The following is a 17,968-nucleotide window of genomic DNA, read 5'->3' on the forward strand; positions in this document are numbered from 1 at the left end:
ATATATAAAAAAACCCACCCTTAATGCTGTCCATTCTGAAGGCATGACTTGAGCCTTTATTCAGCTGCCCAAACAGTAACACTTAAAACTGCTTTGTCAAGAACATCCATGTTGTGGTTCAAGCCCAGCCGGCAACTTGGAACCACGCAGCCACTCGCTCACTGCCCCCCTCTTCCTTCCTCCCCCCGCTCCCGGAGGGATGGGGAGGAGAATCGGAGGAATGTAACTCCCACGAGTTGAGATAACAGCACTCCAGTAACTAAGGTATAATACAAACCACTGCTGCTACCAATAATAATGATAAGGGAAATAACAAGGGAAAAGGACACAACCGCTCACCACCCGCCGACCGATACCCAGCCCGACCCGAGCAGCGATCTGGGCCTTCTGGGTGACTCCCCCCAGTTTCTATACTGGGCATGACGTGCTGTGGTATGGAATAGCCCTTTGGCCAGTTTGGGTCAGGTGTCCTGTCTCTGCATCCTCCTGGCTTCCCCTCCTCTCTGGCAGAGCATGAGACTGAGAAAGTCCTTGGTCAGAGTAAACGTTACTGAGCAAGAACTAAAACCATCGGTGTTATCAGTGTTGTTCCCAGGCTGAAAGTCAAAACCACAGCACTGCACCAGCTACTAAGAAGGAGAAAAAGGACTGCTGTAGCTGAACCCAGGACAATCCATCACAGGGAAATCTCTCCTCTAGCTAGTGAAACAGACTGTATCTCCACAGTTCTATTTCTTTTTCATTTATAAAGAAGGCTTGTAGCTATGGAAAGTACCAGAAAATTCATGTGTACTTGCACTTTCATCCATATTAGTATGCTACAATCAAACGCATTTCCCTAGTCAGACATAATATCATGTCACCTATGCTCTCAGAGCAGCTATAAAGCCTGAATAAATCATGTGCATCTTCAGGTTCCTTTGGCTATGAACTGGCAGAAAACCAAGGTGAAAACGACAAGAGCAAAAACCCCAAACAACACAACAGAACATAAACCCCTCCTGCTTCCTCTCATCAACCCACAAAACCAGTGGAGTGAAATGCTTGCCAATGGAAAAGATATTGACGTGTCCATTTGAGATTAATTAAATTGAAGTATTTTTTAACATCAATTCTGTATTCATTTGGAGTATAGGTCCTGAAAGAAGGAAGTGTTATAGATGCACAAAGAAAAGTTACATATCTAGGATGCCTTTATTAGAAAAGTCAAAGCATGGTAAAAGAACTTTTAAAGCCTTCTCTAAATCAAGCAAAGTGCCAATTCAGGATATCTACCAATTGAAAATACAGTAAAAATAGCACTGGAAACTTATTAAACACAGCCTGACAATGGAAAAGCGCCAGAAAACATACAGCCCTCCCCCCACACCCCAGTGAAACACAGACCAGATACCAAGCAACCAAATTGAAATAACTACTTTTAAAGCACAATTCCTACCCTGGTTCCAAGACTGTGCGAAGATTAATGCTTAAGTTGCTGCACTGAGTGGAAAAAAAAACCCAAAACTGTACCCACAAAGAAACTGCAGAGATCAGGAGGGATCAGATACAATCAGGCTACAAGTTAACTAACCAGTAACCACAAGCATCATCACACAGCACTGCAGCAGGGATAGAAACAGAGAGGCAGCCTGGGGCAAGCACACCTAAGCAGGCAGCAGCATTCTCTCTGTAATAAACCAAGCAGTGGTGTCACTGCTGCCATTAATGTCTATCTGTCCTGGCAACAGGACAGAAAGGCTTTTAAAAGGAAATCATTACAATAGGATCAATTTTATTATGCCTTTTTACAAGAACACTTCTGGTTTCAACTGAAATATTTTCAGATTCTTCCCTTCCCCCAGATGAAAACAAATCCTACTCACCACCAAAAGGAGCCAGCTGCCTTTTGCCAGGTGTATGTGTAATTCCGTGTTCTTGTATACCTTGAAATGCGTACTTTCTCCATCTCAAAAAGTAACATTTTACAACCCCTTCAACATCAATGTCAGGATTCGGTTTCAATTTTTAGATACTATAACCTAAAATTTTCTATCATCTTACATATTTGGCCTACAGTAAAGAATTGTTAGCAGTTACAACCTACCACTGCACATCAATTAATCTTTAAATTCTTTGAAATGGGAAAAAATTATTCCTGTTTAATAACATAAACTGCCTACTAATTTTGGATGCTCATGTCAAGCCTAAGCACTCACCTGCTTTCAACCAAACCTGCATAATACTGAACCCCTTTGGAGAAAAATAAACCTATGAGCTTCTAAGTTTAGACAGACCCTCAACAAATCCGCAGATCTTTCTGAAAACAGCAGCCCAAGTAATCTACTATACAGTAAAGATACGGTCAAAATTGCCCTGTCTGAATGCTGACATAAACCAGCATTTTCCCAATTAATCCTTGGTTTAAACTACAGCAGCCATCTTTGATAAAAGTCTCCAAAGTTTACCTAAACATTTGCAGCAATGGAGATTCCGTGATTCCAAATTTGCACTGAGAACCTGGATTTGTCTACTTCTCATTCTGCCTACTACATGTTATAGATTGTGCCTGTCAGACCTTCCTCCACAACTGAAGTAACTTCAATCATCAGGTTCCGGTTATCCGAATACATATTTAAACCCCAAGATTCAGGCACTTATTCACCTTTCCATTAATAAACTGAAGGCAGCGCCTGGAACTTCTCACAGTGAGACAGGTTTTCTCATGATTTAAGCACTCACATGGATACTCTCTCAACCTAATCCAATGTTTCTACCTTCTCACTTCCAGACATAAAAAGTGAACATTGAGTCTTTTAGCAACAGCTGTGTCAGGGTCATGGACATAAGTCAATTGGGCAGCATAATAGTGCAAGGGTAACTGCCATAACAGAAGTTCTTCAGATTTGCCAAGGCCTCAAGATACAGAGGGAAGTATAGTCTGTGTTTGCCCATATTTAAACCACGTATCTAAAGTGTTAACACTATAAAGTACAATATTCAAAATAGATTCTGTGGCCCTTTGGTCAAACCCAAACACAAGTTTTTCCTTACACCAAGCAAAACTTCTGGTTTGTTGTAGTTGTTAACTTCCTAACTGCTTGTGACCTCTCTCGTATGCCCCATTTTCACACCAGGCTTTTAGCAACAGTACAGTCCTGGGTTTGACAGACTCCCCAGTAACACGCCCAAAGCAATAATCCCAACCCAGCTGTCCACAGTTCTGGACAGGCTTTTAGACAGGACGCCCTACTCTAGCATTAAGGAGTTAAGGGGGAAGAAGGGTTGGGTTAATTTGTGGATAAAGACTACTTTCCCAGTTTCCTATAGTGTATAATCTAGAAGAGGGACAACTGAATCACTCTTCTCTTTGGTATCCCATACAAATGCGTAACAGGTTAACTACTCAGGTATTAAAAGGACAGAGAGTAGGCACCTGAATTAAAAAACCAAAAAGCCCACCAAAGCCACAGTTTCTGCAATCCTGGGATAGCACTCATAAATGAAAACTTTCAAACTCATTCAACCTTACCAGTTTTTACCTTTTGTTAAGCATATTGAGTTTAGTAATCCCAACTCTCCATAGAGCTTCCATGCTGGTCTCTCCAGGGCCTTCACTATTTTAGAATACTTACTCATTCAAATAAAGCATTGTGATTTATTTTCTTTTTTAACAGTATCACTGCAGCTCAACACAAAGTTAGTGAAGTGTTGCATCTCACATTCTCTCTCCACTTACCATTCATTAGTACTGAATGACAGATTACACACACTCTGGCTTCCTTTCGATCCATGTACAGCAACTTGCACTTCAGGCTACAGCATGCTGCGCAAAAAACCTGGAACCAAAGAGGAAACATCTTCAGTGCTGTTCAGAAGATGTGATGAACTGATGCATTTGGACAAGTGAGCATCTGCAAAGCTCTAGATATGCAAAATAAGGAGGTAAATTATCAGTATTTTCCTTCTAAAGCCACAGTGACTAATACCTGCCCAGCGTGCCCTTCCTACTAATCCTGATGAAGCAGTATTACATGGAACACATAGATGCACGTTGTCCTGATACTGCACTGTGGTGTTTTCAAAACACATTTGGCATAAATGACATTGGGTTGATAAATTCCTACCACTTTACAATACCTCACCCAAATAACAACTGGGGAATTAATTTCAGTCTTAGAAATAGGATGAGTACTTTCTAGAATCAACTATGTCTAAATGCACAAGTTTTCTCTACAGAAGACATTGCTATGGCACAGATTAATTCAAACAGGTCATTTTTCTCTGCAGCAGGGCAATTTCTATATATTAGCAACTCTAGCTATTTAATCTCTTCATATATAACAAGCTATTCCTCAGATGAGACTTAATTGAGCAGTGATGTATCAAAAAGTGTTCAACATATAAAACAAGACATTTTAAAAAGCTGAATGACATGGGTACTACAAGAAAATCTTACTCCATTTATACAGATAACGAATAAAAGCACCTTGTATTTAAATGATTACAAAAACTACAGCATCTCAACACCGGAGAGAAACCAGTAACTGCATTTTACACACACTGGCTGCTAAGGAGGGGATCTAGTGCAAAATCCCTGGGAGGACAACCTCCTGTAGAGATGCTGTCACATCACTGGTGCTTCTCACCTGAACCAGCTCTAACAATTCCCCAGTCCTGGGCAAGAAACAGTCTTGAGGCTTCCTCCAGACAGGCAAAACCATAAAACATGAGCATGGCTTATGCACCAAAAGAAACAGTCACATGCAGATATGATCCTACAACAGTCACTTCCATCTCAAAATCCTGCAGAACAGACAGATCAGGCTGCCCTAATGATTTCTTATTTCATTTAAATAATCATATTTTCTTTATTCAAAACAAAACAACCAGTATTTCCTCAGGGTTATTGTTCAGGTGATGTGGAGGTACTGATGAAGACCCATTTCATGCAGAAAGATAATATTACACTCAGGAAATCCAGAAACAGCAGCAGCCCTCTTGAGTTCAGATATCAAGAGAGAATTTCAAATTCCAATTCTAAATGGATATTATATCTACAATTCATTATGCATTATTATGATCTGTAATATTTTCTTAATCCAAAAAATTATTCCATCATCACTTCAGCAGCAGTGTTTCTGTAATATAGAAAAGAAGCTACATAGGATTCTCATACATAGATATATGTAAGCCTAACTAAACTTCAGTTGAGTTAAGGATCACACCAAACTATGACCACTTTGCAGCCTGTTCCATTTTCAGTCTTTTAGTGGCAAGTGTTTAAAATAAGCCCATATAAAATAAGCTCTGATTTCACCAAGAGAGCTGAAAATCAAATGTGAAGAAAGAAGAGCTCACCCTGCCTCATTTCAACCAGTTTAAATGTTTCCTAATTATGTCAACTTAAACATTTCAGAAACAAAATAGAAGTGTGTGTACACTGGCATGTTAGTGCAAAAATAAAAACAACCCTTTTGCATATGTGAAAACCTTAAAAAAAAATCATTGAAAAAAAGGCAAATGTACTTTAAAAATCTGATTTCTGCATTTACACATTAACCCAATTTCAAGGGAATATTAACAACAACATCACAGCATATTTCAGAGACATTTGACACCATTTTAGCTCTCTGGGAGAAACTTCCAGTTGAAAGTTCAATATTGAACATGGAAAAATCAATGTCTTCAACGATAAATGAAGGACCTACACAAATTAATACCTAATTTAAGACCCTTTATGCATTTAGGACACATTGTGCATTCAGCAAGGCTCCCAAGTGCAACGATCTAACTGTTAGAAGAGAAAGCAGAAGCAACGACAGAACATCTATACCTCCTTTCCTAGGCTGCATCAGCCTTCTAACAGTAGTAACACTGAGGAAGAACACAGTCCAGCACAACTGACAATTTGGTCTTGTTATTAACCATCACCAAGTCACTATATCTCAGTATATCATGCTATAGAAAAATAACACAGCAGTGTCAAAGTGAGTTTCTATTATTAGGGTTTTCAGGTTCACTGGGAGTTGTTAAAGCATTAGTTGCCAGGGGGTTTGGTGGGTTTTTTATACTTTCTAGTGCAAAACTATAGTTTTGGTTGGCAGTATAAAGATGAAATACACATTTTCTGGGTTTCCTATCAAGGATGATTGCTTCACCTGACAATAGAAAATGCTAAATACATAAGGTAAAATTTATGAATGTGTTCACACACGTTCTTCAGGGTGTGAATTTTAATTCAGAATTTACTGTAAGTGTATTACTTTCTACCAGTCCCCTGAGGTTCAGATCTTCCATTAATCTTGCAATTATTATCCTGAAATTAAAAACCGAGGCAGACTTCCCAGGTGCCACTTACCTATTTTTAAATGCAATTTTCATTCCCAAATGAAACAGATACATTCACTCCTACCATAATCATTTGCCACGATGCTCAGAAAGCTTTAAAAGAAACTGTTGTGCTAAAGCTTTTGTTCAGAAATATTTAGTCCCATGGCTTCCCTTGAAACAATTAATTGCAAGTGCTGAAAATGGGATCAAATGAGATTGATGCATTTAGCAGAAACAGTGGAAGTGTCACTCTGATTCAGCAGTTACCTACACCAGAGGCACATGGTCAGCATGATTTGCTTTGAGGATGGGGATCTTAATCAGAAAGCAAAAGCAGACAGCTGAGAATAGCTGTGTCTCAAGCCACCAGCTAGATTCATCAGAACTTGCCTGTCAAAACCTTTGGCTTCTTTCCACCTGGAATTGTCACAGGAATTAAATGTTGTTAAGCAATTTGCTGGAAGTATTATTTGACTTATACTGATTCTTAGCATTTATGAGTATTTTTTTCTTCAGAGAAAGGCATGTAGTACCAGAATTTTCTGCAATATCTTTTTGACTGCATGTATACAAATTTTGACCAGACAACATTAGCTAACAAAAGCTTCTAGAAACAAGCTATTCTGAGGATTATTCTAACACTCTAAAATACTAATATGCAATGTATTTTTCACATCTGAGAAAGAAATTTGCCTACAGAGCAGAGGGACCTTTTATTGTATCCATTTCCCATATATAAAGTGAAACAATGTTGGTTGTTCTTGAGGCTTGTCTTCAGCAGTTTAAAAAGAAAAAGAAACTACGCTACTTTTTTTGGCCTTGTTCTATCTGTTTTGTTTACAGATATTTTCATTTTCTGCTTCTCATTTGTGCAATTCAGGGCTTCAGTTGCTACAGGGAAGTAATTAAATCCAAGCAATAAACTTGTTTAAAACACAAAAGTAAGAAGAAAACATTACTGTAAATGAACACTGTAGCTGTATTTGTTAAACTCATAAAACCCAAAAGAATGACCTAAATAACTGACTGCTAAAGTTAATATATCAAAGCTAAAATGGACAATCCCTTAACTCACATGCCTTACAGATTCTCTTTAACTGCAATGAGAAAAAGATATTAATCAAAAGTTTCACAAAAGGTAAGCAGGTACCTCATGTAATGCTTATTGCATTGCTAGCTCCACATCATGACTGCCACCAACCTGCAAGAGGATGGCAGAAGCAAGCAACTGGAAGTCCTGGAGCAGCACACAACGAACGTTTGCTTAGCTTTTAAAAGTCTCCTGGGAGAGACTTTTCAGCATGTCTCAGAATCAAATTTCAATACAATCTACACATCTGGTGTTGCCGTGAAGAGATTAGTAACCAAAATGCATAGCACTCAAAGAGACAAATGGGACACATATATAGTCCATTCCAGAGGAGCAAGCCTGGGTTTTCTGCTAGGCTGCTTCCAGAAACAGGTGGCATAAGGGTTTGAGCTTTCCAAATGTATTTGCTTATTTTAAGTCCTTTGTTCGGTTCATTCTGCTTCCATTTCAATTTTGGATTCTACATGAACCAAAGTTACCTCTACTCCAGTTTTTAGTGGGGTTTAGTATTTCTTCCCATCTTGAAAATACTCATGAATATGTACTTGACAAGACTGTCGGTTTACTGCTTTTGAATCTCCATATTTTTTTCCTAAGGTCATACTTCCCACGTGCCACTGATATGTATTTCAGCAACAAGATACCTGGAAATACTTCACAAGCTAATCCTTTACCATAAACTTGTCACCTAAGAATTTGTGTTGACCTAGATGCACATATATATAACTTTTAAAAAGTTAACAATAAAACATTTCTTATACAAAACATAAAATGATACAGAAATCATGGTTTAGTTGTCTTCATCACAAAATTTCTCACCATTTCACATACATCATGTTACAGTTAATTTACTATATTTTTTTCCAAGAGCAAGTGTATGTTCTTTAAAATCATATACGCAATATGAGGAAAGTTGGTAAAGACTTCAAAGAAGAAAGTTGATCAGCCACCTCACCCAGCAGGAACACCAGCAATTCAACAGCACACTTCCAATTCACATCAATAGGCTTCAGTATCTTCAATGGGATTATTGATGCAGTAATCTCTGCAAACAAGTTTCCTGCATTTGGCCATTTTGTAGCAGTTCGACATGAATCCAATGATGTTGATTGTTGCAATCAACAAATACACTGTTCATACAGGCTAATAATTCTTTCAGCTATAAATAACAATCAGTTATCCTCAATTAAGACCCTAAATAGATTAGAGCTTACAAGCTCCTTTTTCTTCCTTCACAAACCAAACACGGCTCTTTAGGAAGAGATGTCACAGTTAACTACAGCCAGTGGATTAGGAAGCCCTCTGATTTGATTTTGTGCAGTATCAGGAAAAAAAGGGTGCTTTTAGCTTACTCACAAAACACGAACTTACCTTCCCACAAGCTCTGCAATGATGCCTTCTTTTGGTGAATGTAAATCTGGCCTCACATTTCATACAGTTTGGTGCTTGAGAATCTGGAACCCAAACTGGAGCCACCTCACCCAAAGTCGTAAAAGGCTTTCTGGCTGGAGCTCCAAACTGACCAGCTCTGAGATCATTATCAGGACTATCTGGGGCTACTGCAAGGCACGGACTACTAGAGACTCCAGATTCATACTCTTCCAAATGTTCCCCATTAGTATCAGTAACAGAGGCATTTGAAGATGTTTCACCAGGAAACACGTTTGCTGTATCACCTAATTGTGTCTTACCGAAGACATTTTTGTTTTTACTATTACCTCCACAATTTGGGGGAACAAGATCATTTTGTAAGTGGTCCGATAATGGCTTCGGAATCTGCAGTTTAAGATTTGTAGGTTGTTTAGGTCTTGCACCACCAAAAGGAACACTGATAGATTGCAAATTAGTCACTGGTTTTGGTGAAGTTTGCCCTTGCATGGATGAAACCTGACTACAAAGATTATGTAAATAATTTTTCTTAATGTGGTCACCAGTGCTGTTTAAAATAAGACCACTCCCTTCTGTGGTCTCATTTCCTCTCTGTTCATACACATTAGTGTAACATTCTGACTTGCTCTCCTCTATCTCCTTTTCCTCTGTTACCGAGTCTTCCTTGGAAGGTAAAGTCTTTGGAACATGAGCAACAACTGGGTTCTGCATTCCATAGGAATCACAACCATTAGACAGAGAGCTTGCTGCTGATGTAGCCATCACATCAGAGAGACTGGACCCTTCAAGCTCATCTATACCAGTCCCTTTTAAGTCTATGCCTGCCTCCATCATCCCATCTCCACCTTCTTTACTACATGCCTCATCAGGCTGTTTTGTCTGCAAGAGTCTTTCATTCTCTCCCAGAGTTTGCTTATTATTCATCTCATTCAACTTTGTCAGTTCCCAATTAGTCATCTCCTGAGATTCAGGGTAACACTCTGCCATGCTGAGCAATTCTGTTGTGCCAAGATTGTTACCACATTCAATGACTTCACTTTCAGTGGCACTAACATCCTCAGGGGCAAAATGTTCTGCAACACATTCTTTGTAATTGCCACTTCCAGCCACGTTAGATTGACAAGTTTCTGTGAGCCCAGGTAGCCTAGACTGTAACTGTTGGGTTGTTTCCTGCTCCACAATTAAGCTTCCATTACTTGAACCAGAAGTAGAGTTTTTAGGTTCTAGATCCGTTCTCTGAGGAATGGCTTTACTAGTAAAATTTTCAACTGATACACAATTTTCTTGCATTCTAGCAGTATCATCAACTGGTCTCTGCAAGAGAGTCACTGCATTAATCCCTGCAGTTGTAGCTTCTGAAAACAGAGAATCTTTATTCATATTAAAATCATCCTTTAATCGAGAGGAGGGGCATGCAACAGTCAGGCTTTCAGATGAAGCATTAAGCAAATGACTTAGAGAGTCATCTTCAGTGCACAGCCTATTTACTTGCTTTTCTGTATCTGTATCTTTTTCTGTGGATCCGTTTACAGTAACACTAAACTGACCACTCTGTCGGTTTTCATTATCCAGTGTAAAGCTAATAGTGTCCATTAGGGATGGACTGTTGTAAGTTTTACAATCCACCGCATCACCACTTTGTAGTGTTCTTCTGTCACAGTTATGCATCACTGCGACCACTAGTACATTCTTCTCCTCTGGCAAGCAAGCTATATTCCCACATTTCTTTTCTCCTGTTTCCACAGTATTACACTGATCATCCCGATTACTATTTCTTTTAAGCAACTGATCATCTGCTGCTGCCTGATCATCAATCCACATGACTGGGGTCTCTGGGCTTATGCTAAAATCCTTTCCATTAGCACAGAGATCCCCTCCTCCTGTTGGTGTAGTCACTGAATGAGACAAGGAGAAAGACTTTAATCTCTGTTGACATTCATTAGGAGTTGTAGCTTCATTCACATTGGCCACGGTTGGGTTAAATGACAGACGACGAGAAGGTGGATCTAGAATCTGATTCCACTTGGCACCCAAAAGTGTAGGTGAAACAGCGGCATCTGAAAAAGTGTTTAAATAAGAGAACTTACTGCCCTATTATCACTTGTATTAAAATACCCCAAATATAAACGTAGAGATGTTCAAATACGGGCTCCAGAGTAAAACACATCTGCCGTAACTAACACCCTTGATTAGTAGTGTAACTGCATAATGCTTCTAGAACTCAGGAAGTTTAGAGCTACAATTAATATCAGATTGAATTTGCACAAGCAACTTTAACCTATTGATTAATACACTTTAGACAGCTAGAAATGCCTAGAAAGATTCCCACTCCCATAAAAAGTTCAACTTCCTTGACAGCACAGAAGGAGCAATTAGACTAAGCAAAAAATTTAATACTTCAAATATGATAACTTGCATTATATGATTTATGTGACCCAATAAAACATTTCCAGGCATGAGCCTCCCAAAACTGCAAAAGAAGCTTAAAATAAGTTTTGCCTGATCGGCTTAAAATAAATGATTAAAATTATTGCCACTGAGATCAAGCTTCACAAAACCTTTATTTTAAAAGTGTATGGAAGGTTTGTTATTAAAAGACGTAAACAAGATGAATGGATCCAGAAGAGAACACTACTAATAAATGCTGAAGATAGACACACCATGCAAAATGAACTGATGTTTTTTTCAAGGTCTGAGATTAATCTGTAAGTCAAAACAGAAAAGGGTATCACAGATCACTCCCTCTTCAGTGGTGTTGTCTGTAGAAAACATCTAAAGTGCATCAACCATCTTGTTCAAATGACTCACCTTCGTTTTGCTCAAATTCATCTAAAACCTTATCGAGGTTATATGCCTCTGCTTGGAAATAGTTCTCCATTTGTCAGGGAAAGACCACCAGATTCTTGTCTGAACCTGCCAGAGAACAAATTACAGTCAGATACTTAACCTTCAGTCAGCAGTGTTCCACTACATATTGCCCTGATTTAAGGGGAAAAGGAGTCCTTTGTAAATCAAAGATTACATACATCACATGCACAAAAGTATTTTCCAGGAATAAAAACTATTTGTGTGCTTAAACTCGTTTAGTTCAGATTAACAACCTCCTCAAACTTGCTCTGGATTGTATTACCTCCACTCTCCCACAGTGATGTATCTAACCATCAGGATCACCGTAATGGCAAGAGCGAAGAAACTGCTCCAACCCCAATCAGCGAATAAGTCTAGAGAATCAGAAGGCCAACTAACAATTTGAAGATCCAGCTTTCAGTTCCACAGTACCACGAATTAGCTCATGTGGCTTTGAGCAAGTAGTTTAAACTCTCCATGCTTGTGATTTTTAATGTATACGAGGCTAGCAGTACTGTGTGTCACTCCTCCCAGAGCTCCTTCACAGATTCATGTTTGTAGAAGTTGTTAAAGAACTTAATGGGTGTCACTTGAGTTGTGCTAGCTCTTAAAATGCCTGCTTTAATAATCCTTGTTTGCCTGAAAGGCAGGCACTGGAAATCCAGCAAAATGCAGAGAAGTAAATAGTCTCATCAAAAGATAATGCTCTCAGACTAGAAAGGCAGATGACAAGGGAGAAATGAAAACAAAACAAAACACAACCCTAAATCATTAAATAACTATCTACAACTTCACATAATAAATAACATTTTTGCCCTAACAGTAGGAATATGCTCTTCTTGCTACCAGAGGCTTGTAGCAACATGACACCCTGATTCATTTTCTTAAAGACATTCACTACCAGCAGAGACATTTTCACTGAGAAATGTGTGCCATAACCTATATACCACAAAGGGAGACCTTGATTTGATCTTTCTCTGAACATCATCCAAAACAGCCTTATTCTCTTTAGAGCTGGCTTTCAATGTTGTGCAGTAAGGAGATGGAGGAGGAGAGGGTGAGAACCTTGTTTTGCAGTAAGAAACAGTGTTAGACCTGAGAGCTAGACTCCAGTTCAATTAAAAACGTGCTCTTTAACACTAGAGATACAACAGACACAAGAAACACGTCAGAGGAATTTTCAATTCAAACTATACCATTACCCCCATAGTATCCGGATTTGAGGAAAACATCAACCAGTTTTGTTTCAATTACTACAACATTAAATATAGGTTTTTATTTATTGTGGGCAACAGCTACAATTAGGTTATTGGTACAAAAAGATTATGCATTAAAATATCACAATATGCAGAGTTCAAGCTTTTAAGGCTGACCTAAAAATTTGACACATAGTGTTTTTAAAAGATAATCATGTTACAACATAAATACATTGCTACTTAATATAATCAGATTAAGTAATGTTTTAAAGATCTATACAAAAGCCAATTTTAAAGAGATTAGTGTAATGGCAACATAGAAATTGCAATAAGCATCACCCAAATAAAGACCATTTTGTAAAGAAACTCAGATATAAATGAGACTCTCGTCTTACAGACTCCCAGATTTGTGCCTGATCTGGGATTTTCGATTAGTGCAAGGTCCTGCACCTGTGTTAGGGCAATCCCAAGCACAACTACAGGCTGGGTGGAGAATGGACAGAGAGCAGCCCCAGGGAGAAGGACTTGGGGGTGCTGACTGATGAGAAGCTCAACGTGAGCTGGCTTCAGTGTGTGCTCGCGGCCCAGAAACCAACAGTGTCCTTCAAAAGAAGCATGACCAGCAGGTTGAGGGGGGTGATCCTTCCCCCCTACTCTGCTCTCACTAGACCCCACCTGGAGTACTGCATTCAGCTCTGGAGCCTGCAACAACAGAGGGGCAGGGACCTACTTGAGTGACTCCAGAGGAGGACACGATGATGACCACAGGGGCTGGAGCACCCTCCTGCAAAGACAAGCTGAGAGATCTGGGCTTGTTCAGCCTGGAGAAGAGAAGACTGTGAGGGTGCTGAGGCGCTGGCACAGGGTGCCCAGAGAAGCTGTGGCTGCCCCATCCCTGGCAGTGTTCAAGGCCAGGTTGGACACAGGGGCTTGGAGCAACCTGCTCTAGTGGAAGGTGTCCCTGCCCATGGCAGGGGGTTGGAACTGGGTGAGCTTTAAGGTCCCTTCAACCCAAACCATTCTATGGTTCTATGATTAACTCTTTCTGCAAGGAAAATATGATTGGCCATACCATTTACTGTACATGGCTGCACAGATTATAACAAGCAATGGAAACACTAGCCACCTTGATCAAAGATTGCATTGCAGAAATCTAAAGAAGCTCAACACTCCATTCTCTATCAAAAGCCAGGTTCTGACCTCTAACTGTGCCACAGCATACTCTTTGATCCCTTAGATAGCTGTTGTAAGGTCTTCCTGTCTTATTCAATCTGCCCACCAAGTCGTTGTATAAAAAATCTTTCATAGCATTTTAACTGAAACAATTAAACTTACTACACACATTTCAATGAAACCAAAATATTTTCAAAAGCAGATGCTTCTCCTCAGACATACAAACACTAAATTCATCCCAACTGCTTTCAAAATGTGAGAGTGTGGAGGTTTTCTTGTACCTTTCTTTCCACCTCATTTCAACTAATAGGAAGCACCCCTACCAGCTTGAATTTTTTTTCCATTCAGAGTTCTAAACATCAACCAAAATCAACCCACTGAGACTGTTCTGTGCAGAACACCATATAATTTCACATCCATTTATAATGTATTTAATTTACATGATGGTGATAACATTCCAATCTAGAAACAACTGATGAAGATCTGAATAATCATTCTTAGGCAAAGCCCTGCTAAGATCAATGATGCAGTCAGTGAAGCACAGAAAGACTGAGAAGTGTCATACAGAATTTTTGTGTTCCAGAGTTGAACTGTGGCACTGGTTGAAGCCATTGCTGTCAGATTTCCATGCACTTTCATAGTGAAAAAGAACATCCAGTCAAGGAACTCTCTAGGACACAAACCCTGTGGCACATGTGGCCCCAAAAAATAGGCTACAAGCATTGATTTGGGTTTTGTTTGCTTATTTCAGAGAAGATAATGATTCCCGACAAGCAAGCTGATGGGGAAGGAATACTCTGCTGACTATATAGTTGCTGTACACAGGGGTTTAAGTAACTCTTAGAACAACTGCATTTTGATTCAGTGTAACTTTCAAATGTTTATCAAAATTAGGACCTGACCATTCTACCGTCTCAAAACCTGACTGAATGCCTGATAAAATTACTTCAGAACAAACTCAACATTTCCTAAATTTAGTCCTGTATTAGCTGGTTTTTCATTGTCATACAAATCAGAAACAAGATACGCTTAACCAAAGAAAGCAGTTTTAGAAGGTCAGAATAATCATTTTTATTGACTTCACTCAGGTTTGGCTTTAAAATTTTATATTAAGTGTGATTTTATAACATTAGGAAAATACAAATATTCAGACTTAGGAGACCATTCGATTAACTATCAGAAGGGCATATAAAGAAGATTTAGACTTTTGTTCCCACTCCATTACAATCCCAATGTGGTTAATACTACATGAAATTATTATTTTAGTAACATCTGTATTATCTAATATTTATATTCGCGAGTTTAAGTTTGGTCCAATATGACAGAAGGATTTTTTTCTATGCTTTTAATAATTCTAAGCAAATAGAACTATGTGTAAACAAATATATATAACCATATGAATTCTGAAACTCAAACACTGGTGCACAAACAGGCAATGAGCCAAAACCCAGACTGATGTATGCTCACTGTCCAAACTGAAGAAAGAAAAGACCTTTTATATCATTATTGTTATTGCACTTACTGATGTACCAGATTACATGGAGAATCTTTTCATTTTAAACTCAGAGCCACTAAGCTGACAGCCTCTCTAAATGAGATCTCATTGTCTGTGCAAGCAGGCATTTCTCAGAAAAGGTCAGCTGCAAATCTTCAGGTCTAATATCTAGAATTACTATTATTACTATATACCAGAACACAACAACCCACACACAGCTTTTCCAGAAGTCTCTGTCCAAGGGCAAAACACATTGCCAATGCCATAGAAGTCCTTATGACCTCTTCCTGACAGAAAAGGAGGACAAGTAGTTGTGTTCCTGATGGATACTTGGAATACTTTGTGACCAATACATTGTCAGCAACTCATACTTTTGCCAGTTGAAGATCTAATATTTAACTCTGCACAGCTGGTAACTCCAGATCAAACCAGAAAACAAAGTGCTCTAACACAACATGCTGTAAAAACCCAGCAGCTGTTTTCCTTGTGGTTCAGTATTTCTTTTGAATATTTTTATAAAATATCCAACATAAATTAAAGCAAACAAGCAAACAAAATCCCCAAACATGTTCCTTTACACATCTTCAGAAACTTAGATTGTAACTCACAGGTACCACTAAAAAGTTTGGAACAGTTTTAGAATTATCCTAGTCCCAAACTTCCTCCTAGTATAAAGGTTGAAATGACATTTCTAAAGGATCCTTGATACTTGTGAAACTCTTTAGCATTCCTCAACTATTCCAAGCTCTGAGAAGCTGGAGAGAAGCTCATAAGCAAATGGAGAGAAGCTGGAGAGAAGCCCACAAGCAAATACGCAACTTAAACTCTGGAAAAGGGAGAATAAAACCATGAACAAATCAGGAAGAAAGAGGCAAGATTTAGATTAAAAATTAGGAAGAAGCTCTTTACTCTGAGCTCTTTACAGGGTGCCCAGAGAAGCTGTGGCTGCCCCAGCCCTGGCTGTGTTCAAGGCCAGGTTGGACACAGGGGCTTGGAGCAACCTGCTCTAGTGGAAGGTGTCCCTGCCCGTGGCAGGGGGTTGGAACTGGATGAGCTTTAAGGTCCCTTCCAACCCAAACCAGTCTGTGATTCTATGAAATTTCAATGGCAATTTTAGCTGTACACTGCCAAAAAGGAGACACTTCCTAAATTAGTATATATTGGGATGAACAATATGAATTAAAGGATATTGTGCCAGTGCAAGAAAAACAAGACATAAACCACTAATGAGTTAAAAGTATAAGAAGGTTTTCCAAAAATAGAGTCCTCTGAGCAGATCTGGCAGAAAAACCTAATTATAGGCAAAACCCAACCAACCAAAAACAACAACCAACATTAAACAGCAATTTATTTAATTTTGTATCAAAAAAAAGAACCCAATGGCTACCATCCAGTGGTACAGTAAATCCAGAACCCAAGATCACTTGTTCCCCCTGGCAAAAAGCTAATGAAAACATGCAGCCTGTCTGTCAGATTATTTCCAAGCTCCTGTTGGATCACAGATCATCTGTAATTCGGAAACTCTGTGTTTTACTTATCATTTCCTTCATACCAACAGCATGGGCTTATCATCATCTTCAATGATAATAACAACTCTGAATAACTTCTCTTTTATCAAGCTTACATGCTCTGCTGCCTTCTAACATCTAAATATAAAGGTGCATGTACCAGAACGTCTGTGTCATATGTACCCAGAGTTACTATTCATGTCATCATAGCATTTAGAGAGAAGACAAACTTTAATTGAATAGTGAGGAAGGAAGGAGACAGAAGTAAAGGACAGAAAAATCCTCCTCAAAATAAGATGGTTTTCTGAACAGGCTTAACCTTGGAGACTGCCTCTCAAGACAGCTCAGATATCCCACATGCCAGCGTCTTCCTGGGAAACGAACTGTACAGAGAGCTAGGCCTTGTGTTACACCTACAAAGCATCAACACTCGTATTTGTTTTGGTCTCTGCAGTAAGGAATTATGTAACCCATGATCTTCTGCACTTCAAAGCCTAAACTACCCTCCAGATTTTTTCACCACTGGAACTCACAGCCTTAAATCTTCCCAGTTTTCTTGACAGTAGATGACCAGCACACAATCACATTAAAATGCTATAATAAACAAATGCACCAAAAGGAAGTAATACCAACATACACACTCTCTAATTTTTAGGCCTTTGCTACAAGGCTAATAATTGTAAAGAACATGAACAAGATCTCAGGATTTTCTGTTATGCTATCATGTCGATATGAAACTGTGAACATACACATTTCAGGAAACCCTTACTAGACAAAATATTCAAGTAGCTTATTACAGTCCTCACCAAAAATATACCTGAAGGACTCCTAAGATGAAAGTCACCAGGGACATGAATAAACCAAACACTGCTCATTCATCCTGAAAAAAGTCAGGCATCCAGAAAATGTCATTTTCCCATAGCATGACAACAGGGAATTATGTATCAACTGGACAAAT

The 17,968-nt window shown here is 39.0% G+C and overlaps 1 protein-coding gene across 1 annotated transcript; it reads right to left on the reverse strand.

Annotated features, from left to right (window-relative positions):
* Positions 1 to 3,701: 3,701 nt before the first annotated feature.
* Positions 3,702 to 11,669, reverse strand: LOC104401827 (zinc finger FYVE domain-containing protein 9-like; the record flags this gene model as incomplete). Its single annotated transcript, XM_010009529.1, has 3 exons — positions 11,600 to 11,669; positions 8,774 to 10,848; positions 3,702 to 3,818 (listed from the first exon to the last, which is right to left on the reverse strand). Coding segments are annotated over exons 1-3 (2,262 nt in total), but the record flags the coding sequence as incomplete, so codon positions are not given.
* Between the last annotated feature and the right edge of the window lie 6,299 nt (positions 11,670 to 17,968).

The sequence above is a fragment of the Nestor notabilis genome, unplaced genomic scaffold (genome assembly GCF_000696875.1).
Source record: "Nestor notabilis isolate BGI_N333 unplaced genomic scaffold, ASM69687v1 scaffold15472, whole genome shotgun sequence".
NCBI classification, from domain to species: Eukaryota; Metazoa; Chordata; class Aves; order Psittaciformes; family Psittacidae; genus Nestor; species Nestor notabilis.